A 25,549-nucleotide genomic window follows, 5' to 3' on the forward strand; every position below is an offset into this window, starting at 1 on the left:
AAAAGGTTTTTGTAAACTTGTCATTCTACAGGGTTTTGCAGCATTGTTAAATTTATTACTCATGGACAAGTACATGCAGGTTGCAACCCCTTGTGACAACCTGACACGTTTACACATACAATGTGAGACGAGCCTGGTGAAGTGATCTACCCCTTTGCAGATGCCTCCTTGGGTCTTTGTGTGTTCAGTGTTATCATTCCCCTTCATGAAACAGAAATCACTTACAGGTATCTTGAAAAGACAGATATGGACAGGGTCCGTTGGATAGAAAGTTACGTTATTTACATCTGCAGAGCAGTTTCACAGCAAAATATGGATCTACAGTGGGCCTGCTGGAATCCACAGGACTTTGTTTTGTTCATGATCAACAGTTGTCATAATCTGAGTGCAAATGCTTGAAAGGGCTCCTCCCTGGACAATACCTGGACAGAAAGAACACACCCACAAATTAGACTGAAACAAACAGTTATGACTAATTACAAAGAGCGGTCTTCTTTATTTTTCTGCAAAGTGTTTGTCAGGAGACTAGAATTAATCTACCCACTTCAGCATTTGCCAGACGAATGACTCTCAAAATAAGAACAGAGCAAAGAGATCCAGCATTCAATGTACAAGTTTTTTCTGCAAGCTCTTAAAACAGCCACAGAACTGATGCCTATAATCAACTAAGACAAGTGTTTTGTTAGTGGCCTCCATGTACTATTTTCAGAGGCATTAGGTGGCAAAGCTTAAGCCTAAAGATGGTCATAACCCACTACAATAAACCTCTGCTCAGTATGCAGTGTTACGAGTTTTACATTTATGCGGTAATATACACAGAGACTATAGTTGTAGCAACTAGATGTTATTTACAAATATTAGAAGTAAATTATGAGGCAGCTCAAGGACTGTTCAGCTAAGTAAAACAGTGGTGCTGGCTACTTCAATTCTTATTTTCAGCTATATTCAAGGAACAAAAGGCCAACAGCAAGCAACTCCTTGAAAATCAATTCAAAAGATAAATGAAAACCTTGCATTCTACTCTGGCTAAACATAACAGTCATAAAAAGTAATATGCCAACACTGACACAGGAGAGGATAATGTATTAGACTTAAGACTTAAAAAGTGAGGAACTTCATGACTTGAGAAATATGTCAACAAACTTTCTGGCCTTAGTTAGCACAAACATTGGAAAAATACAGAAAGTCTTACAAATGTCTTTTTGAAAGACAGAATTTGATGTCATATAAAACATTAACCCTGCAGCATATGCTACAGTTCATGATGGCAGGTGAGTTTAGATACAGAACACAGTAACACACATGGTCTAGGAATGGTGACAAATGGCAGTAAGCAAGTTCTCACAACCTGGTACAGAAAACAAAACCAGCTTGAAAGAGTCATAAGCCACAAAACGTACTTCATGAAGTAGTCACAGAGCTCATCTGATAGACCATGTCATAAAGCTTCATGTGGAAGATACCATGTCCAACATGCCTAACTACAGGCTTATATGCACAACATGATAATTTCAGCAAGCTTTTATGTCAACACAGTTTGAACACAAATCCTCTCTGACTACCAGCATCTGGAAACACTGATGACAGCTGGAGTTCAGTATACTTGACACTAACAGAAGGTGGTCCTTCCCACAGGGCATATGAGAAGATACACATAGGGCTCTCTTTGACTGGTACTTTCACTCTCAAGTGAAATTAAAATGCACCAAAGAACTCAACAAGGAGCAGAACATGATGAAGCAATCTTGCTATGCACGTCCCATTCTGAGAAGGTTTAGTACGTCCTGTTTAAAAGAACATTTCCATGGCTGTTACACACTGGGTAACTGATTTCGTTGAGAATGTGCCACTTCTATTAGGATGCACTAAGATACCTCTATAATAAATAGATTCCCTCTTCCTCACCTGCATTTAGCAGATACGCTTCAAACCATTTCTGTAAGAATGAGATTGTTCAGGGGATGCAAAAGTGGGTTTGGTTAGTTTAGTGGTGTGGGGTTTTTTTTGTTTTGTTTTAGTTGGAGTTTTTTTAAGTTTTGTTGCCATTCACAACAAGATGGCTAGAATGATAGGGGGAATCACTAGGAAATATACTTGGAAATAAGCAGAGACAGTCTGAAAACAACTTGCATTTTTAATAGGCCTCAGAAGTTGAATTTCATTATTCCAAATTGCAATGCGTGCTCTAAAAACCTTTGACAATTTTTTTTGCTTTCATGAAAGACTTAATTATGTCTCAATGCATCCATTTAATCTATGTGTGTGTGTATGTGTATGGGTTAATTGCTGTTTTGTTTGGGTTTTGTTTGCTTGATTTGCAGTTTGAAACCAACATATTTCCCCACATGATATAAAACCAACAACATCATGTCAGATTTCCTTGACCATACTTCCAATACTTCTGGCTTACAATAAAACATTTTCAGAATATCTTTAGGTCACAAAGTTCATAACATGCTAAAACAAAATTATGTAAATGCAAGGGATAGTGCTTTTATCTTAAGATTTCTTCTCTCAATAAAAAAAACCACAAGAGCATGAGTTTGCCAAAAGAGAAATGCTCTTTGCATGAACATAGGATCTTTTGAATTTTGATTAAATACTAACCTGTAAAGTACTTGCTATACTCTTGTTCTATTTTCAGAGATGTCTCAAACTGTTCTTTGGAATGTTTTTGAGTAACTTTGTCCCTCAGGAAGATTGGGTCTTTTTGCTCTCTGCAAGAAGACAGGGAAAAAAAAAGAAAGAAGAAAAGAAAAATGTTGTATAAGAACATATATATATATATAGAGAGAGAGAGAGAGTTTTATGGACTACAATTATTACCTCCACTTGGGCAAATGTAAAAGGCTTTTTAATTAGCAAGCATAATCCTGTGCATGGAGTGCCATCTACTGTGTTTCAGCAGTAACAGCACAGTTATCAGCACCATTTCATTTCTAACAAGTTTATTTGCTATCAGACCAAGAGAACATTCCTTTAAAGTCTCAGAGGAAGGGGACTGGGGGAGAAAGAATGACATTTCTTCCAGTTTTCATAAACACTCCAGTACTCCCTACACAAAACTAGGCTCAAGTGCCACTCTTTTAAGGGCTCAAAGTATCAAGCATTGAGTAATCCTATGTATGACATTTTTGTCATGATTGTTTCTCTGTTACCCAAGCTGTTGGAAACACTGAGAAAAAAAACATAGAGAAATACAAATGGTAAAACAAATATATTTCAATCAGATGAAAGCTTGCAACACACTTCTCAAAAGATGACTTGGGGTTCCCAGTAGGGGATCCTGTTTAAAGGGAACCAGAATTTATTACCAATTAGTAAGGTCATATAGATAGGTAGTGAAACAATAAAAACAGTTTCTTATAGCAGTGAGAAAAGCACAATTTTATTCCATAAACAGTTTTTAAAAATCACTACTACACTAACCTATCACTGCTCTATAGAATGCCAGCAGAACCAAGGGCAGTTTGGAAAACCTTTGGTGCTCATAAGAGGCAGAGACGACGTGCCAACTACATCATATTTTGATGACTGCTAGAAATCCCTGCTTGTCAAACTCAATTGCTCTCTACTACTTCCCTAAAAGGGAAATAGCTGTAATGGTCACCATTCCATTTCCAGAGGGGCTCAAAATGTGACAGTTCTATTTATCATTCAGGTACACGATCCTACAGTGGTAAGGAAATACAAACTACTTGATGTCTTGCTTCTGCTGAAAGTGGTGATACTTCTCTGTTAAAGAGATAGCCATCAAGTCTACTTGCAGATGGAGAAAATTAGTAGTCTTCAAGTTTCATAATGAAGATATCACAAATATAAAAATCTCTCCACAAAGGTGTTTCTTAAAGTGGGAGATGGTATCACTTCTTTCCAAATAAATGTATCAAAATGTGTACAGGCTTACTCAAACATTACGGGAGGGACTAGAGTTTGTAACTCCGGTGTTCTGCTTCTGGCTATATTTGAGCAGGAAATTCCCAGTTACTGACAGTGCATGACCTAAGAAGACCACCGTATAGACAGTCCATGGAAAAGGGGATTTCCCTTGCTGTTTTCACTGAAGGATGAAGGTGGGAAAGCTGAGGTTATGAATCATATTTGGTCCCAGTAAGAAGATGAATAGCAGCTCTTTGTCGCAGTCACCATTTAATCCTCAGTGGTTCTCACTGGTACCTGTCTTACTCTTTACTGCAAAGGTGAGCAAAAAAAGATCTGAGGGCGTTCTGGAGTACATACAGATTAGTCTACATTGTTTGATTTCTTTGAAAATTTCACTTAATTGTCATGCAACCAAAATAAAGTTAAACCCATTTACCTCACAGTGGTTTCTATAAGGACTACTTTCCTCATTTTAAAGAGATTTAAAACATTATGATGAAATAAACGATAAAGGTAGCAAGCTTATTTTGAGCTAAAATAAACAACCCTGAACTATACCCCTCTCACAGACTTACTTGATTTGTTTAGCATTTTTGTAGCGAATAAAAATGACAATAGGGTAGATATGAACACTGTGGAGCCGTTCGATGGCATGAGGAGCGATGTCAAGCAGACAATGACAATCCTAAGATCAAATGTAAATGCAAAACACTCATTCAGTTAAAGAGCACAAGCACACATGCAAATCCCCCATTTCTTCCCCTACTTAAATCATAGCAACCCAACAGACTTTTGCCGTACATTTAGCATTTTGGGGCTAATGAGCAATTTGGACCCAAAGGATTTCTAACAAAAAGACAGAAGATGACAAACTGCAAGAAATTCCATTGATAGTACCAAAAGCATGGATTGATAGAAATAAAAGTATTTGAAGAGCTAATGAAATGAAAACTAAGATTGAAATATATGCATTTCCGAATTTACATAGTTATATTGATTTTTCTCTTTCATAAGTCATAAGCAAACAGAAATGTTAAAGTAGTTAGACTTTCTGTGTGGTTTGACAGAAAACTACAAGGAATATACAGATTTTTACTATTATCTATCTTCAGGACTATTAGGGTTTTAATGTTATATACGATTGCATTAAATAGAAGAGTAAAAAAATTAAATTCTCACAATTCTCACTTGGAGAGTAGGGGGTGGAAAATAATGTCTAACTTCACTTAATCATACTGTAAAGGAATGTGAACATTCCCTGTTCCTACAAAGGTGAGCTAACATAAAATAATCTTTAAACACTTACATGCTAAAGTGAGGTAACTTTTACTTCACTCAGCAGTCTGGGGAACAATTCTCCGAATGTCTCAAAAGGGGGCCAACACTAACAATTTCCAGTCCCCCAACAGAGTATGATTTTATATTGCAAATTGTACAAGGAACTACAGCATTAAAAGTCACTCACCTTTTCTGTTATCTCTTTTATTGAAGCTACAGTTGTCACATCAAAATGTCCACTCCTCCGTTTATAATCAATAAACAGACAATCCTTCACACCCCGTTCAATGGCTTGCTGGGAAGCTTTCATAACCTCTGTTTCACAGAACCAGAAAAGATCCACTTTCATTGCTATTCCTCAAGTGTCTAACAACAAGGCTAACAACAGTGTCTGCAAATTTAGATTCTTAAGTTTTTTACCATGTTTGTGGAACATTTAGTTCACTTATAGAGGTGCTACCATAATGTATTCTAAGCAAATCTGTTATATTTGCATACTTACCAAGAGGACACCTGCAAAATTTTCCAGGGGATTCTTTGACCAACATGTCTTTCACAGCATCAAGTAAAGGTCCTAGAATAAGGACAGGCCTAGGAGTGGTACAATCCACTTTCTGTACACGCTGATATGCCAGACTTGCAGAATCTACACAAACAGAGGATTTACTTGTACAACCACAAATAATTTTCCTGACATTCCTCAGATAAATGGAAGCATCCTAACATTAACTATGAAAACAATTCCCTTGCAAGGGATAAGGACCTTGACAAGTAAAAAATTCTCACTAGCCATCACTGCAATTTTCTCTACCCAACAGCTCAAAATAGACATTTTTCTAATTGAACCCGGTGCTTCTCCCACTACCCTCACCCAAACCTTAACCCAAGTAATTATTTTTTCCTAAAAAGTGTAAACAAGATGCCATATTTGGTTATCTGGTTTGGCTTGCTGAGCGCTTTGAATAAACCAAGCATTGTAACCAATGTGAGTTTTGTGGGGGAGTGAAGAAATACAGGCAACAACTTCTGAGTGGTATGCAGGATTTATGTCTAGACTAAGCGACCTGAACAGAAATGAAAGAGTTGAAAGGAAAATCAAAACCATACATCAGAAAGCAATCTTGCTCTGCAAATAGAAATTCATGCTAGTGGCTCTAAACTATGAGAACCAAAAATTTATTTGAAGCACTATGGCTTGTTATTTAGTTTAAAAAAAATAATAAATTTGCTATTAAAAGTAATGCACATAATGGGAAATATGACTACCATTAGTAATCAGACTAACCAAAAGCAATATTACTATTGTGTCATGCTGCAGCTGTTTAAAATGAAAAAAAAGGAAAGTCAACCTCTTCCCAAGTATTACAAAGGTACTTACCATCTAAGAAAGGAATTGAGTCTGTACTGATTGTATCAAGAGCCAGTAAATCCTTTCCATCTTTGGAACCACTTCGTTTGTGCTTATGCTTTCTTCTGAAGAACGACCTCCGTGCTGCAGCTGACAATGTCTTAGATGAGCTGTTTTCATCTTTAGCCTCAGACATGCTGTGTCTTCTGTAGAATTCCTGATCCATCCTATAATCAAACAGACTTAACTGGTTGGTATTTCAACTTATGTTTCCATTTTTTTTTCAACAAAAACCAGCACTGCTGCTTCTGGAGCACACTGGAAATGCTCACCTCAAGCCTTAGCTGAGTTTCATCACAGAAAATTAAACAGAAACAAACATTAACATAAATACAGCATAAGCAACGGAAAACCTCACACTGTCATTGTTTCCTCAGGATTCTCACTACATAAACACCAGCATGGCACAGAGGGTGACCACTCTGACAGGCAGAGCAAAATTCTCCAGGACAGAAGCAGCAGTGTGCACTAGTTGTCAGTAAAGTAAGCCTCATGCAGAGGGTGAGATCCTATTCCTTTTCTAGGAAGCTGCATGATATATACACATCCTTACAAATAACTTACAAGCAATCAAATAGAGCAGTTTTATTCTATGCTATTTTATACAAGCACAAATATTTTGTAAAACATTATGTAAAATGTACTTGGTTTTACTGTCCATCTCCCAATAACAAGTCCTATATATCAATAATTTGTATGGGTCTGCATGCATATGTTGTACTTCCACACATACCACATAGTACTATTGTTCCAGTGTCAGGACTGATTTTGAGTTATGACACGGAGAGAAGACTACTAGAAGGAAAGCAAACCAGAAAAGAAGTAATCTTAAAATGAAAAACATACTTTGATCATTGAGTGAAAACTAATGTGGTTTACTATTTAGTAGCACTAAAAACAACTTGACAGAGCAATATATTTAATTGACTGTTATTAAAATGACATGTCTAAGAATTACTATGTCTCAGCAAGAACAGAGACAAAGGTGGCCTTCATACTACATTGAACTAGTCAGACTTGGAAAGATAAAGACTGTAACTGGGGTCACTCACATATATTTACTTGGAATCTGTCCTCTTTCCAGTTTCTGAGCATTTTCATCTAGTTGCCAAGCCATCCAGCAACCAAAGTTTCCCTGTGGTAAAGTGTCATCAACATACAAAATGTCATCCTTCTTAAAGCTTAAATCCTGTTCCACCTCCGCGAGACGGTCATAAAGTGCTCTGGAAAGGAAGAGATAAATAGGCTCTGCAACTGATCTCCATAAACTCAGAAGAAAAATATGCATACTTATTTTAAGAAAAGTTAATGAGATTAGTGGCACACCTTACATTTCAAAAGCATGCAAGTTTACAGTGAAAAGTGTAGACTTACTATGCTACAGATTGTGTGCTCACTGTCAAAGACTTGCTGGGATAAATTAGTAAACTTTGAATTTAAAAAAATTGGTAAAGGTGCTGTCCTATCTCTCTCAGAATGCTCAGCATATCATGCCAACAGCCTTATGCTGTCATTGCTAGTCACGCTCAAATACCTAATATAGAATCCATCTCCAGGGAGTTCTTTTATCTTATTGAACTCTTCTATTCTGTATTGAGTCTTTATTTTGATGTTTTCTCCAGGCTTCAACATTTCAAGATAAGCTTCCTCAGCGGTTTTATTTCGCATATCAATGGACCCATACTGCAAAACACGAAACACAGAAACCCATAGGTATGAAGTTGTATCTTAACAGGCAATAGAATTAGGCAAGCTTAAAAAGCATGCAAAATGAGTTTGTTTTTCCCCCTGTCAGACTCCATACAGAAGTAAATCTTGCTGCTCAGCTTCCGTATTTAAACCTTAACATGTCTAGCAGGAGACTGAGACATGGGGGTGGAAAACAAAAATCCAAGTGAACACAGCAGACATGCATGGTGAGAGAAGGTCTGCAATTTTCAAACTGTAAGCTCAGAATCATAAAATTAACACTGGAAAGAATGTAGCATTTTTTACCTCAAGTATCATGTCACCCAAGACTAGCCCATCAGGTCCGTTTGCTGGGCTATCATCATCAACATCTGAGACAAATATGCCATAGAGGTTTCCACCACATATCTGGATTCCAAGATCCACTTGGGACTTTTTAACAATAACTGTTCTAGGTTCGGGCGTCCTTTTGTTTGTGTTCACAGGGCCCCTTTTGATATGAAGAAATAACACAAGTACTTCAGTTTAAAAACATGCACTACATACAATCAACTAGTTACCTAAAGAATATATATTTAAGTAATTATTACTCAAAACGGGTCACCTACAGATACAGACTTATAAGACAAACATCATGTTCGTAGCAGACCTTCACTAAACAAATGTTGTACTAAACTTATTCACTCCCTGCAGACCTCATTTTTCAAAAGTTTGAAAACGTGATTTTATCTCGAGGTTCTCTTAACTTGCCTGCTGACTTACTCCAACCAGACATAGCATTCACCTGTTTTTTAATAACCTTCATATCCACTCTAATAATTTTACTCTCTACCTTAAGGAATTCCGGGGACTTGTAGTTGGTGTGGTTTGTCTGGATGGAGGCGTCATGGTTCCTTCATCCTGTTCGCTCACAGTATCGATTACGGAATGATTGTCAGGTGTTGCAGCTCCACTGCCTTGAGGGGTGGAATGATTGCTCACAGGTTCCAGGCGAGAACTGAGAGAACAAAAAAATCAATAGTAGACTGGTGGGTTAATATTTCAACAATGGCAAGTATTTTCCACATTAAGTTTTGAATTTGGCTGTAAATCAAGTATAAAGCAACAAAACCCCCCAACAAACCAGCATACCAAATAACATATGGTCACCATAAGTCTGAAAGAAAGATAAAGCTTGGTTTTGAAGTGTGGTCACACAGCCAAATGGAATGGATTTCACTAGGTTATATGCCTTCTCTAATTAGCTTTTAGAAACTCCAATTATAGAAAAAAATTAATTTGAAGTACTTGAATCTCATAATCCTAGGAAGAAGTCATCTTTTGTTTAACCTTAACGTATCTAAGGATTATTCCCAAAGAAGAATGAAATTATATTTGCTGTATCAAGCATTTCTCTTTTCTTGTTGAGAAGCATGTTCACTTGTTAAATTTCTAAGCAGTCACACTCGTTATCAGCACAAATGTGCTGATGTTTGCAAACATTATCTACTAGCTAAGTAGCTGTGGGGACCATAGGACAGTTTTTTCGAAGTCTAGCCCAGCCTTACCTTGACCGAGAATGATTGCCAAGCTGGTACATATGTGGGTTATACTGAGCCAAAATAGTAATGGTGTCACACTGCTGTCCAATGATTAGTCGAGCCTGCTGCTCTGTAGCATTTCTCAAATTTATTCCATTAAACTATAGGGGGGAAAAAAAAGCATAAACGAGGATATGAGGTTTTCAGATGGACACTAGCAAAATCATTCTTTCAGTCTCCTAATTAGATTACTGTCTAAATGCTAGTTTATTGCAACTGATGTAAAATAGGAGGATGGAAATGCTGCTACAAAATGATTCCTAAGGTTTACTCCTTAGAAGGAATCACTATAGTTTAAAAATATTTGTTAACCTGGCCACAGGTTCAAAAATCTTTTTACTGTTTAAAGACACATGTATTCCAACTGTGTTATGATTTGGTACAACTAATCTGAATAAACTCAGGATTTAAAGATAATTCAGATTCATGATCATTCAGGTTCATTGCAGTATCATCCACACACTGTGCAACAGAAGACACTTTAACATTCACAAGCGTGAACAGATCTAACATTTACAAAGGAGCTCTGCTCTTTACAAAATGCTCCTCCATGTTTATCTAATATTGTTGAAAAAACATGACTGTAGGTAATCCAAAGCCTACCTGAGTGTCTTTTAAATCAGGTATCTCAGGAGAGGATATGGGCATAGCAACAGCAGCATGAAACCTGATACAAGTCATCTGCATGGTCTGCATGAACGCTCACCTTATCAGGCAGAGCATGGCATTGGACCTATATTAAAGTACCAAAACTGGCTACTCTATAATCATGTATCTATATAAAATGCAATGCAGACCTACCATCAAAAGACATTATTTTATGATAAAGCCTGACAAAAAGTCTCAACTTTTTGTTGAGTCACAATTATTGAAATATTATGATACGTACCCTTTGCTACATCTCACACAAGATACTCTTGAGGAAGGCAGTTACGGCTGGCATCATAAGAACTGGTTTTGTTAAGCCATAGGAATAATAGGCAAACAATTACCTCTAGCAACTGATCACCATATTCAAGGCCAGCTTGATGGGCAATGCTTCCACCTGTTACTTTAGAGACAAATATTCCACCATTTTCTCCGCTCACAATGGAAATCCCTAGTGGCTCTGAACCCTTCTGCACTTTAACATGACGTGGCTCTTCCATGTAGGGCCTTTTAGAGGAGACAGTTAAAACTCATTTAGACAAAATTGCACTTGAACCATCACAATGTTAAAATTACATGCAATACTTCATGTATGTCTCAACTGCAAAAATACAATAGGTTTAAACAATTACTAAAAAAAAAATTACTGTCTTAAATGCATTCCTTCAATACATGCAACATACAAGTGGCAGAAGTAAATGTACAAGAAGTACATGACTGCTCTAAAATATTATGGTAAATATGAATTATAAATAGTATGGTGGTGAAGTAGGTAGGAAAGAAGCTTCCAGATGCATATTATATAAAAGTAACTGAACCACTGTATATATGCCATTTACAAACTATATTCTGGAAAGGTATGTTACAAATGCTGGGAGTCTTTATTGCCAGTGAAAATAAACTTTATAAATAACAAGGTGGTAAACCAAAGGACAAAAATGCACAAATATCTGATTTCACACTCGTATGTGGGGAAACATAAATTAGTAATGAAAATTAAGTAGTTGCAAACTCAAGCCATTAAAACAGCAGTTTGCATGGTAGCATTACAATTACCATGCAAATTCTCCTAAGGGCAATTATCCAAACATGTAAAATAGCACCAAGTGCGCAATACTGCTCAAGAAGGACAACCTTATATCAGGCAAACCTCAAACTCCTTAGTGATGAGAACCTAGGCCTAGGAGCCAGAGGGATTCTCAGAAAAGACCTATTACGGAACAGATATCTGAAAGATGTAGAAGATTTGAAAAGACAACACTTAGAAAAAGACACAAAGCAGTAAGACAATACTAAATACAACAAGAGAAAGGCTTACACAAAAGAAAACCCTGACACATGCCTCTCTTCTTCCCCCATAGCTAGGATGTATCAACCTGTAGAAATAGGGCTGGTACCCCCATGATACATAAAAACAAACAGTAGCCTCCTAAAAAGTGCTAGTTCACATTCTGCCTACACAGCAGAAGGCATCACGAGATAATAACAGTTAAGCTTGTTTTAAATGAAACAGCTTGGGTACTAGGTGTAGTATATTTTTTATTTTAATAGCTTTATGCTACATTTTATTTTCATTAACTGGAATGTTCTCTTTCCTCCCTTCATTGTATCATATAGACATTCTCTAAATTGTGCCAACTGCTTAAACTATTTTAATTGTGCTATTCAGAGATCTGATGAGTTAACTGAACTTCACTCACTGCTACTATTGTGAGCCAGGCTGAGGAAAAGTATTTTTGAAGAGTAAGTTTTGAGGCTGAGGGCAGAGGGAAGATGACAAATAAATTATGCGTACTTCCATAGTCTTTGAGGTACCTATTTGGTAGCCTTCTGCAGCAGGCACATAATAATTTGACAGCTTAAAAATGCATAAAAGATAAAACTGGCTACTGATACAAATGCAACTCTGGTATACCATAGTCTTATAACATCAACACAACCGTTGAGAGGCAATGTCCTCAGAGCTTCTCTATTGATGTGATGAAGGTATGGTAGGTTTACTGCCACCCATTATGATTATTTAAGACATGTTACATGAAGCTTAATACCACGAAAATCAAGGCATTCACCCTCAATAAAATAAAATTACATCTTTCTGAAATTTATTTATTTATTGTACCTTTCTGCTCTTCCATCTATCACATGCATTTTAAGACTTTTTTTGTTTGTATTGGATTGGAATGAGAAAGAAACACACCCACACAAACAGCAGAGGAATGTATCTTAGATTCTAGTAAATGCAAAATGAAAGGTATCTAATAATGCTTGTAGTAGAGAAATCAATAGTAAAAATGAATAACATTTCAAAAGTGTCTTACTTGACAGGCAGTGTTATCAAAATCAAGTGCACTCTTCTATAGCATTCAGATTGCCTCATAGAATCATTGAACACTTATTAGAAAGTCTTCATTGATAAGAGTTTTTTTTTTTTAGTTTTCATTTAAATTAAAACCAACAGAACAAACAAAAACACTGACTTTTTTTTCATCTGTATTATTATTATTACTACTACTACTACTAATACTATCTGGGGAAAGGCCAAGTGAGTTATTTGTACTTTGTGGAGAATAGAAAGCATTATAAGACCAAGTAACCATTTAAAATACTATCTAGACATCTCCAAACATCCTCTCAGAATAGACTTAAATTAGCTACTTTCCTAAATTAACTCCTTGTTTTTCTTAAGTCTTGTGGGGATTTTTTGTATCTGGTTTTGTTTATGGCGTGTTTTGGTTTGTTTGGGTTTTGTTGTTGTATTTGCTTGGTAAAAAAAAAAAAAAAAAAAAGACAAAACACCAAACAAACAAAACACCCCAAAACTTCGAATTACATTCTTTTTAGAAAGTCAGTTCAAACTTTTTTTTAATACATATACACAGCTGGAATGAAAGGGCTGGAACGTAACTGTATTTCTGTGAAAAAGACTCTTATTCCCCAAAGATCAAAACGTCTATCTTGCACCCAGAGATACAAAGTTATAGCGGTGTCAAAACCATATTTTTTAGATGAACATTATGCATCATTAGTCACGTGAAAGAAGAAATTCTGACTTTGAGTTGTCCAACAATTAGAAGAACATTTATGAGAACAGAGAATACATGTAGGAAGAAAATTCACAAAATTCACACATTCCCATTCCCTTTCAAAGTAACACTGTCCTTCATACACAATATACAGTCTAGAATTACTTAGTAACCATTACTTTAAAGGAGTTTCAGCTAAAAGTTTATGAATAGCTTTTAATTACTACCAGAGAAGTTAGAATACAGAATATCCTTATTACTTGACCATCCACATTTTTTATGGTCAGTACTTTTACATAAATCAAGCAATACAAAGGGGCCTTGAGGGCCACACACATGTAATCTATTCAAATGCATCATAGCTTCTTTACACTGCCAGAATGGCACTTGACCGCCTTACTATAAATAAAAGCCTGATTCAGATTTGTGTTGTAGTATTCAATGCTTTGAACTAGCGCAAACCTATTCATGTATTAAGTCTGTACAGATCATGATAAAACAAAATCAGATCTCCAAGACTGACACCAGAAGCAACACCTATTTAAAATATTCACCATGAGATATAGAAAGCTGTTAAAAGAGAAAGCTCATGTTTTTAAAAAACTATCATATCAGTTTCAAATTCTGCAAGCACATACTTAACACTGTTGCTAGCAGCAGTCAGGTATAAAGAGATCAGTCACCATAATAAAATAGCATCTGTACGAATAGCATCTGTACATAGGGATACATTCTTGCACAGTTATGTCTTCAGTTTTTCCTGTTATCTGGCTAAACTGAATCAAGGCACAATGGTAAGAGCTACAATGCTAATGCACCTCATATTCAGCTATCAAACGTTACTAGAACTTAACCTTATTTAATTTTCCAGAGTAAAGAACAAGTCTATCATAAACAAGCATCTGTAGTAAACCTTAAGGTGTGCATTTCAATTTAGACCACTCTTATTTGGTGTAGCTGTTAATCTAACATAGGAGAAATAAAACCCTTATGAAATCCCTTAATTCTCTAAACTCAAGATTCACTACTCAGCTTTAAAGAAAAAAAAAATCCACATAAAGATATCTTACATACTTCATAAAGAAAATAAAAACAGTAAGAAGGACCTGAAATGCACTTCTGCCCCTTAATAGTCATCATTTAGATTAAATGTTTACGTTCCTTTACCCCAATAAACAAACGTACAGAATTTCTCAGACACATTTGTATTAAAGGCAAATAACATGGGGAGCTTACCTATCTTTTCTACGTTCTCCAACAGATACTGGGCTAATGGAAATCCTAGGTAATGTAGAAAGGGAGTTCTGAGACTGGCTGCTGGCGAAGGAAGATGTTTCCAAGTTAAGAGGTGACTGTGGAGGAGTTATCAAGCTGGGACTGCTACATTCAGAGTGTGACAAGGAGCCTATGGAAAATCAACAGCTGAGTTTTTGTATCCTGCATCTTTCATAGTCTGGATATATACAACATAGTGAAACACGTCATACACATCTGAGACAAGAAAGAGGACTGACTGTTCACTAGCACTCTATTAACCATGTAAAGAGCTTAGGGAAACCAGGTAACTATTTTCAGACAGTGCAAATTTACTGTCATTAATGACTATACATCAAATCTGTCCTCTCTAAGTGTGTGTGCAGCTACTCAACAAGCAGAATAGGTTACAGACAAGCTACACTCTGAACACTTAGCAATGTTAAGTTAGAGAAAAATAATAAAAAGCTGTAAAGGACAAGTAAAATAAAAATTTAATAGAAGGTTTAATTCAGGAAAAAAATATTTAGCCCTTTCCTTTGGTTCAGAGATACATTATGAAACACCTGAAAATACTAGCAAAACCCCAGCATGAATCATACACAGAGACAGAAAAGCTCTGAACTTTCAAACAAGTTGACCTGATTTTGTTTGCCTCTTTCCTGGTTGTACCCTCCCTGAGTAATTTACTGAACAACTACTACTGAACAAACATTGTTTGCTTCCAATGAAAAAATTACAGAAAATAAATCTCATATTACTAATCCCAAATAAAAGCTGCTTGTAAGATTTGTATTTATCCAGTTAGGAAAACCACTGCATACAATCCATTAAGGCTACAGAACAATTGAGCAATGATGGCAGTGAAGGGTTGACGTTCACTGGCAAACTCAGTTCAACACTTCCTGCTCCAAGCTTCCGTACTTCTGAGTGAAGTATGAAATATTTTCATTGCATCTCAAAATATTCTTTATAATTAGCATTAATATGAAAATTAATATAATTAATAATACTTAAATAATAAAAAACCATAATGCAATCATCGCACTGCTAAAACTTTTGAGACAACATCCCAGAAAAAAACCTGCCAATTGTAAAACACCCAGCAATGTTTATTCTTACTTTCCAAATGCACTTCTTAGTGTGCCATGCCCTAGAGTCACCCTAACAGAAAAAAAAAAAATCAGTTTTCAATAGAAAGCTGGGGGTTTTTAATCTTTCTGTGGCAAAATGCAATTTTTTTTAACCTTAATAAAATTGTCATATTCAGATTTTTAAGCAATCTGATTGAACAGCTGTGAAGGCTTTGGATTGGAAATACTGAAAATTGTATGACTAAAATGACTTATGAAATAATTCACCTCTGTCAGAGCCCATCATGGACCTTGGGTATCTCGGTGTTAAAGGGATCTTAATTCGTTCCGTTCTGTATTGCAAGTTACTTGAAGAACCTGTTTTTACAACAAGAATGCATTACAATGACAAAGTAAAAGTAACTATGTGGAACAAGGAAGTACCTTTACATTCTACTTCCTCAGTGAGCATTAGATAGGCCTCTAAATACACACACAACTTCCCCCGTATGTATCACGTATATCATATTTCTAGTAAATTGTCTTGATTGAACAGTCAGTATCAACAGGAACACAACATGCACCCAAAAAAAGTTACCACATAATTTTAAATTAAAAAAAACCCCACTCTAAAATGTTAAAATGTCATAGTTACAAAGCAAGTGTTTGCTTCAGTATTACCAAGATAGGCATAAAAAATCTTATATGTCCATCAAGTAAACATAAGTGTAATTCATCTTCCAACAATAAAATTTACATTAGACCATTAGTCATCCTTGCTTTTTTGTTCTGGGGGCTCTCTCCTTTTCTTTTTTCTCTACCTCACTGAACGTCAAAAATACTTTGGCTGGGCCTCCTTTCAAATAGTAGCACGCACAGAAAGGAGAATCACTCATATACACAGAGCATTTGGAGAGACTAAAGAATGAAATAAAATCAGCTACTTCCAGGGAAAATCTTTAGTCACAAATGAACAAGAAAATAAAACAAAAGGAAACACAGAAAACCTTTAGGCATTGATAGCAACTATGACAATCCCCTAATGCATGTACTTAAGGAATTTTCCATTTATTCTTCAGCTCCAATATATAGCAGTCCCACGGGAAATAAATCAGAAAAGTGAGTTACCAAGTCTTGCACTGGAAGGTAATGAATTTGAGCCATGAGACGCTCTTGTGCGTGAATTTTCAGAGTAGTCATTGGAGTGTTTATGACTTAGGTCCAAACTCAGGCGACCTTGATGCTGTGAACTACATAGAAAGAAAAGGAGAATAGGGCAACACTCACAACTAAGCAAAGCACCTCAACAGAGAGCAAATTGGCCAACAGAAAATTTCAGTTATCTCTTTGTTACTAATTAAAATGAATGTTCCACTACTTCCTGCTTTCCAGTTGTCCCATCATACTATGAATTAAAAGAAGTCAGAAAAAAATTGCCTACAGTACAAGTATAAAAAGGGAAAGCCTTTGTTTTGGCAAGGACAAAAAAAACCCAAAACATTAGAACTTAATTCATAAAGATAAGGATTTCTTTTTCAGTATCAGCCAGTGGAGCAGAGGGAAACCTAATCCACTACTTAAAGATATATAAGCAGCTAGCACATCACTTCTATTCTGGGATAAAAGAACACAGTAGACTGCAGCTTCACTCTGTACTGTATAAAAACAACCAGAAGCACTTTTATCCCAATGAAAACAAAAATATAAGGAGATATAAATTTCAAAACACCTGGGATGCAGATGCTGATGGCATATTTGGCTGGCAACTGACGGGCAATTGCTGGTGTGAACTCTATGGCTCCAGGCAGTATAGATGGGATTTCTCATGACAGCAGTTACTGCAGGGCATGGTGCTAAGCTTCTTGGTACTGTACCTGCTTAAGATGATAAATAACATACTCTTATCAACATAATCAGCATATCAATGACAAGTTTTCAATATATTTAAATACTTCTAAAATTATATACTGTAACATTCAGATGCATGAACATGAATACATATTATGAGCATATAAATACATTACTAAGCATCATATGACACCTAAGTATGCATGCATCTTTGAAATTTGGTTTATAATTCTGTAATGAGCTAGTAATAAAGTCAAATCATTCATACTACATCATTTTAAAATGTACTGGTACCTAAAATATTTTCTGTTTTCAAGTATCAAACTTTTTTATACAGCGACAAAAATTCTGCATTTCTCTCTGAACAGTCAACTGACAGGAATGTGAGTTTTTATTTGGTGCTTGAACTGACTGCCGCTAAAATGTTTCTTGCTCCTTTTCTGTTGCCTCAAAGACTTCCACTTCCAGTGTGTCCTATAGCTTCAAATGATAGTATTTCAATATTTATGAAGCTTATTACTCAAGTTGTTCTTCTAAGTACACTCATCCTTCAGTACTCAGCCAAAGCCCATTTAGCAATTTCCTCCTAAATGAGTTGGCAGCATAGAATACAACAGCAAAACCCTGTTCCCATTTCAAGACATACAATCGTATTGTCTAATGCAGGTTTTACTTGGAGTTATTATGCAAAAGCATCACGATAAGATAAATCTTTTATTTAGAACACAGTATTATTTCTACAATTATTAAAAGACAGACAAAAAAGTGAAAGAAATCAAATAACAAAAGCTTCTTTGATCTGAGCTACTCTTGATCATGTCTTTACTTTCTGAAAATTGATTGGAGCAACATGTTCTGCTGGATAAAGCACTGGCTGGACGAATGGGCCCAAAGAGTGACGGTCAATGGAGTTAAATCCAGCTGGTGGCCAGTCACAAGTGGTGTTCCTCAGGGCTCAAGTGTTGGGACCACTTCTGTTTAACATCTTTATTGGTGACTTTGATGAAGACATAGAGTGTGCCATCAGTAAGTTTGCAGATGACACTAAGTTAGGTGGGAGTGTTGATCTACACAAGGATAGGGAGGCTCTACAGTGAGACTTGGATAGATTGGATCAATGGGCCATTGCGTTAACAGGATGAGTGTTCAACAAGGCCAAATGCCAGGTCCTGCACCTGGGTCACAAGAACTCCAAGTAACATCACAGGCTTGGAAAAGCATGGCTGGAAAGCTGTCTAACAGAAAGGGACATGGGGGTTCTAATCAACAAGCTGTTGAACATGAGCAAGCAGTGTGCCCAGGTGGCCAAGAAATCCAATGGCATCCTGGCTGGAATTAGAAATGCTGTGCTCAGCAGGAGTAGGGAGGTTATTGTCCCCTTGTACTCAGCTCTGGTGAGGTCACACCTCGAGTACTGTGTTCATTTTTGGGCACCTCAATACAAGAGAGATGTGGAGGTGCTGGAGTGAGTGCAGAGCAGAGGAACGAAGCTGGTGAAGAGCCTGGAGAATAAATCTTATGAAGAGCAACTGAAGGTGAGGCTGAGGGGAGACATCATCATTCCCTAACTATCTGAAAAGACTTTGTGGAGAGGTTGGTGCTGGTCTCTTCTCACAGGTAATAAGTGATAGAACAAGAGGGAACGGCCTCAGGCTGTGACTGGGTAGGTTTAGACTGGACATCAGGAAAAATTTGTTCACAGAGAGTGTTCAGGCACTGGAATGGGCTGCCCAGGGAGGTGGTTGAGTCACCAACCCTGGATGTATTTAAAGGTCATTTGGATGTGGTGCTTGGAGACGTGGTTTAGGGGTGAGCCTTGCAGAGCAGGGTTATTGGTTGGACTTGGTGATCCCGAGGGTCTTTTCCAACCTGAACATTTCTATAATTCTGTTTTGAAGCTATTTTTCCAGATATACAAGTAATTATCTCCTTCATGGTCTCCAGTAAGAAGAAAGTCTTCCATAATTTCTAGAATGTGCAGGAGTTTGAGGCTTTAAAAAGAATTAAGGGTACACTCAGAAAAAATCAATATTGTCTTGATTTGAAGATCAAGTTTCATATACAACTGCTGAAAGTACCTATACTAAAGATCAGTTTCTTTGGAAGTATCTCAGAAGTTAAGCTGTCTCCATTTTGTGTTCACTTTCAAAAATACAGGAAATCTTACTTATCTCCCTAATGGATAGGCCACATCTTATTCACCATTAATGTATTCCAAATTTCTCTGCACAGAAACTGATGAAACAGCCTTCAGTCAGGAGTTGCTCAGTTTCCTTAACGGTTCTCAAACAGGCTGGACTTCCACAAAGTCCAAAAGCTGATCAGATTACAACAGACCATGGAAACATGTTTTGCGAGCCTTATTTGTTCTGCACTTATCGCAACTAATTCCCAGTATTGCCCACTATAGGCAAATTGCTTGGGGCATTCCTACAAAGTAACTACAAGTTCTGCCACTCACCTGATGACATGCTGCCAGTATATAATGCAGCAGGCACAAAACCATCACTGTGCCTAGCAGACCGTTTTGGTGAATATGGTGCCCATTCCTGTAACTCTGGAGACAGATGTTCCTCAGTAGCTGGAGCATACTTCTGCACCTACAAAAATACAGAAATTTAATTACAGGAAGTTGGAGATTCAGAAGAAAAAAATTAAGAAAGACAATTAAGAAAAAAAATTAAGTTGTAAGCAACTTCTAACTTTCTACTACCTGTTTCAGTACATGCGTGTCACCACAGTGCTTGTTACACTTTCAGTGTTGATATTCACTTCTACAACTTATTATTCCTTTTAAGGACAATGTTTGCAACAATGTATATAATTTCCTTCACAGTAAAACATACAGCATTTAGTTATGTTTCTCCTTTAAAATATTGCTTTAACAGGACATTTTGACTCTTACTTCAGCCACTATCACAAGTGTTTCCTAAATAAGACCTGGCTGACAAGTGTTTTCCTCTAAGCCTGTATTTTCAGATGCCTGTGGAACAATCTCTCTTCAACAGAGCAATCCAGGTTTTGGAACCTGACACTAGAATAGCTCAGATACTGATGGTGATGCTAGAGAATTGTAAGTTCAGGGCTCAGCATGCAGTTTACACATTTGAAATGCACAACATGTAACAGGAGACTGCCAACTCATGAATTGCTTTTGTAATCTGGGACACTCCAAGTGCCAACTGAGTCTGAGGTAGCTTCTCAGGGGACCCGGATGTTGAGAACAGGCTGTTATGGCATGTAAATAGGCACCCAAAACCACACTGAAAAGTCACTTTGAGATTTCTAGTTTTGTGATTCAATATAACAAGCTTCTACCTGAAGTGCAGGATTAGGAATGGGCATAGGGGTTATTTTATGCCTCAGAGCAGGAGCTGATTTTGGCCTTGGTCTTTTAATCTCTGGCTCTTCAACTCTTTGAAAGCCAATGTCATCTTCACAGGATTTCCTTGAAGAGAGGTGAGTGCAATCAATTCCCTCCTCCCGATAATAATGCCCAGCATTCCTGCTGCGCCCTTTGAGAGTAGCAGAGTCCTGTTTGAGCGCCAAGGAAACTGGAGCTTGGGCAGTGGCTGGGCTGGTGGGTGGTGATCCAGTTGTTACTGTAGACTCTGATGCAGAGCTCGCCTGCTGCTTATGTTTAAATTTGATAGAGTCACTTCTCTTAGGAGGAGTTGGAGGAGTTGAAGCCACTTCAGCTTTTGATGGCTGAGGTGAATGGCCTGTGACCTGATTAGGGGAAAGGTACTCCAGTTTAGGAGGAGTTGGTGGTCTTTTGAAAGTATCAGGGTCAAAGATAGATTTCCTTTGTTTTGGCTTCTTGTACACAGAGAACTTTTCTGTTTCTGTTGCTGAGATATTAACCATGACTTTTGGCCACGTACCACCACTATGCTTACTTCCTTTGTCAAATGTGGTCTCAACCATCACACAGTCAGCTCCTGTAGGTTCATAAGGCCGCCTCTTGTTGTTCAAGTCAACAGCTCCATAGCGTTGGTCTCCATATGTCTCTGGGTTAAAGGAGCTGAGACTGTGTTCTGAATTACTGTGGCAGCTGTGCACTGTGTTCCTACGTGAATCTACTCGTAATGTGTTATTAGGGAAAGGTTTGTGATCACAAAATGAACCACTGCCCTGATCACTCTGGACCTTTTTGCCATCCATGATGTCTGGATTGAAAATGTCAGTCTGGGTTGAGCTGTTCAGTTTCATATTTCTTTTATTTTGGGCTTGTAACTCTGATGCATGAACTCTACAGTTTGATATTTTTTCAGAATCCTTCAGATTTTCAAATATATTTTGACCACTCCAAGAAGAACTCTGAGGAAAAACCTAAAACAAAAAACATAGGTAACCACCTTATTATAATGGTTGATTTCTGTTTTGTATGAGGCATATTCTAGCCTCAAAATCAAGATATTTACCTATACCTGAATATACACTGGGATGTGTATAGATACAGTTGGGAAAGAACTGATAAAATCTTACAGATTCAAGGCACAGAGCATCAGATAAAATGAAGCTAAATTTTTTTCAAGACATTTTCAGAACAATTCCAGAAGGGCAGTGCCACATGGTGGCAGAAGCCCTGAACTGACAGTGTTAAGGGATGCTAATAAGTCATCTTTCATTGCACATTTCACCTTGAACATTTAATCTTTTTACTTTCTTAAAACCTCAGGGTCTCTGGAGCTGGACTTACCATTCACAAAGCCCATGTGAAAGGCCCAGCAAAATAGAACTCTAAACTAAATACACAAAATAGAATAGTATTTTTATAGCAATAACCCTGAGTAAGAAAGCCTTGTACTTAATGCTCATGACAGGCAGAGTTCAGTTTTCTGAACGACTCTCTCCTGATTAAAAGCAAACCTTTCTGTAGTAAGCAGGCAGTTTACCTTTATCGTACAAAACTGCTGCAGTTCTGAAGCAGAAACGAAGAAGAAGGAATTCTGTTAGGAGTAATTTCATGTAACCAGCAAACAAATGGAAAAGCAGCAAAAGCAGTAAGATTCACTTCCTACCAGATGCCACAATAGTCTTACTTTAGAAATAACTGTTGTATGAGTGTAGCACCAGTGGAATGTATCCAAATAGTCTTGTTTTTAGCAAAGACTTTCCCATGACATTGTATTAATTATTTCATAAACTCTTACCTAAATATCTAAAATAATTCTGTATGAGTTCAAGAATATTCTGCAAATTCAGCTTCTCCTACTCACCTTCATCAGTGACAGGGTAAGAGAATCCCGACAGTTTCGTAGCAGAGCTTCACATTCAGTAAGCGACTTATTATCTAGTGCAATGCCATTGATCTACACACACACACAAAAAACCCAACAGACATCTGTAAATCAAAAGGTAGCAGGTGGGGAGCATCTTGAAGTAGCATCTCTGAGATGTGGAAAATACTAGTTTTATACATACACGTGACTTCAATCTGGTTGACCTTATCCCATCATCTTTCATTCTCCACTGAAAAAACAAGCCTTCTAACTACAATTTTGCTATTCCTCCTACAGACAGAGTGTAACATTTGCTTCACTACGCATTTATGTATCTACACTAACCACCAGCCATTTCACAGGAATTCATAAATCAGACAGGTTGGTAACACTACAAATGTACACATGAAAAAACTTCCCCCCTGAGAAATATGACATCATAATTTAAAAGAAACCTTTCATCCAACCAATGGCTGTATTTTTGGAAATGACGTTTCCTGTTCAGTACAAAAATCACAAGTATTATATATAACAGGTGTGAAGAGTATGTCAGTGTGTCTCTCAAAAAGTCTCATATGAACTAAGCACAGAAAATTACCTGTACATTTTATTAATCACAGAATACAAACACAGCTGGGTGCTGCACTTTGGCCACAACAACCCCATGCAGAGCTACAGGCTGGGGTCAGAGTGGCTGGAGAGCAGCCAGGTGGAAAGGGACCTGGGGGTACTGGTTGACAGCCGCCTGAACATGAGCCAGCAGTGTGCCCAGGTGGCCAAGAGAGCCAATGGCATCCTGGCCTGCATCAGGCATAGTTTGGCCAGCAGGAGCAGGGAGGTCATTGTAGCCCTGTACACAGCACTGGTTAGGCCACACCTTGAGTACTGTGTCCAGTTCTGGGCCCCTCAGTTTAGGAAAGATGTTGAATTGCTGGAGCATGTCCAGAGAAGGGTGACGAGTCTGGGGAGAGGCCTTGAGCACAAGCCCTATGAGGAGAGGCTGAGGGAGCTGGGACTGTTTAGCCTGGAGAAGAGGAGGCTCCGGGGAGACCTCATTGCTGTCTACAACTGCCTGAAGGGAGGTTGTAGCCAGGAGGGGGTTGGTCTCTTCTCCCAGGCAATCAGCACCAGAACAAGAGGACACAGTCTCAAGCTGCGCCAGGGGAGGTTTAGGCTGGAGGTGAGGAGAAAGTTCTTCACAGAGAGAGTGGTTGGCCATTGGAATGGGCTGCCCAGGGAGGTGGAGGAGTCACCATCCCTGGAGGTGTTCAAGAGGGGATTGGACGTGGCACTTGGGGCCATGGTTTAGATAGTCATGAGGTTTAGGGTGACAGGTTGGACTCGATGATCTTTGAGGTCTCTTCCAACTTTCTTGATTCTATGATTTTCTAGTAAGTATTGACTGAATATTTAAAAAGAGGGTATAATACAAAGAAAGTAAAAAATTCATTGGAAAGTTTGGGATCTTAAGGAGTAGCGGCAATAACAGTATTTAAAATTAAAAAAACTCAAACCAAACCACAAATAAAACAACAAAAAACAAAACAAACAAAAAATCCAGAGAACGCCTTCTTAAGACTTACAGCAATTATTCTGTCTCCCACAGCAAGGGAACCCTCTTTGGCAGCTGGGCTTCCAGGCACAACAGCAGCAACAAAAATTCCATTTTCTAGACTGACCCCGCTATCTGAAATACACAAAAAATTAATTTACTCCTACATTCAAATACCTTGCTCAAACTGCACATCTCACCTGCCTGTACAAGAAAGAAATGGAACTACCACACAAATTGAATTTCAATTTCTGAAAATCTTTTTTGAAGAAATAAGAACACAGTGGGGAAGAAGAGGTATCTTGGATTATCTCAAGATTTAGTATTGTCATACAAAGCTAGGGTGACTGAAGGGTTTAACAGTCTTGTTTAGATTTCCAGTAACACTTCATAAAGGCAGCTAGCTACAACTAAGAATGTGGAAAACAATCAAAAAACAAGAAGCCATTCAAAAAATTAGAAAAACTGTACTTACACAATAAAACCTAAGTTTACCAAATAAAGCTATCATTAATATTAGCGTTCTCAGTTTGCTAAAAGCAATTAATGAAAATCTCTATCTAGGAGGAAATAACCATTTAAGTGGAATTTAAGCAGAGGCTCAAAATATCTACCTTTATGCTAAACCATTTTTGGCTGAACTAACAGGTACCAGTTTTACATATGTCCTTTATAGCCATTACCTTTATGTCCAGAAACATTGATGTGAAGAGGTGTTATCACTCGCCCACCTAATGATTTCCTTCTTCGAACCACCATGTTAATAACACCTCCTCCATTTACAACAGCTTTTATAACTTGCTTTTTATCCTTATTTGTAAGATCCACATCATTTATTTTCAGCAACCAATCATTCACTCTAGTAGAATAAGAGAAATAAGCAGGTCAGTGTTATAAGCATTCTTTGCTGGATGCAGCATATGAATAATATGCATAAAAAGGGACGCAACAGAGCTGATCTCCATACACTAGTCCTTAATCATCTGGTGTTCTCAGTTCCTGCAAAAGCATTAAACAGCAGATAAACAAAACCCAGGACTTCTAGTTTGCACCTAGTGGGCAAAAATATATCTTCACATCACTGATAGC

At 37.5% G+C, this 25,549-nt stretch overlaps 1 protein-coding gene across 1 annotated transcript in view; it reads right to left on the bottom strand.

Moving 5' to 3' along the window:
• Nucleotides 1–318: 318 nt before the first annotated feature.
• Nucleotides 319–25,549, bottom strand: part of DLG5 (discs large MAGUK scaffold protein 5) — a 96,542-nt gene continuing 71,311 nt past the window's right edge. The window contains exons 12-32 of the mRNA XM_054382401.1: nt 25,144–25,319; nt 24,492–24,595; nt 22,906–22,998; nt 21,002–22,015; nt 20,145–20,283; nt 17,565–17,709; nt 16,964–17,085; nt 16,124–16,213; nt 14,745–14,913; nt 10,830–10,992; nt 9,805–9,938; nt 9,090–9,254; nt 8,564–8,747; nt 8,103–8,251; nt 7,621–7,791; nt 6,539–6,735; nt 5,663–5,806; nt 5,348–5,475; nt 4,458–4,567; nt 2,608–2,717; nt 319–422 (exon numbers count right to left, since the gene is read on the bottom strand). Coding sequence (XP_054238376.1) covers nt 319–422; nt 2,608–2,717; nt 4,458–4,567; nt 5,348–5,475; nt 5,663–5,806; nt 6,539–6,735; nt 7,621–7,791; nt 8,103–8,251; nt 8,564–8,747; nt 9,090–9,254; nt 9,805–9,938; nt 10,830–10,992; nt 14,745–14,913; nt 16,124–16,213; nt 16,964–17,085; nt 17,565–17,709; nt 20,145–20,283; nt 21,002–22,015; nt 22,906–22,998; nt 24,492–24,595; nt 25,144–25,319 — 3,811 coding nt within the window. The remainder of the gene's footprint in view (nt 423–2,607; nt 2,718–4,457; nt 4,568–5,347; nt 5,476–5,662; nt 5,807–6,538; nt 6,736–7,620; nt 7,792–8,102; nt 8,252–8,563; nt 8,748–9,089; nt 9,255–9,804; nt 9,939–10,829; nt 10,993–14,744; nt 14,914–16,123; nt 16,214–16,963; nt 17,086–17,564; nt 17,710–20,144; nt 20,284–21,001; nt 22,016–22,905; nt 22,999–24,491; nt 24,596–25,143; nt 25,320–25,549) is intronic.

The sequence above is a fragment of the Indicator indicator genome, chromosome 7, assembly GCF_027791375.1.
Source record: "Indicator indicator isolate 239-I01 chromosome 7, UM_Iind_1.1, whole genome shotgun sequence".
Classification (NCBI taxonomy): Eukaryota; Metazoa; Chordata; class Aves; order Piciformes; family Indicatoridae; genus Indicator; species Indicator indicator.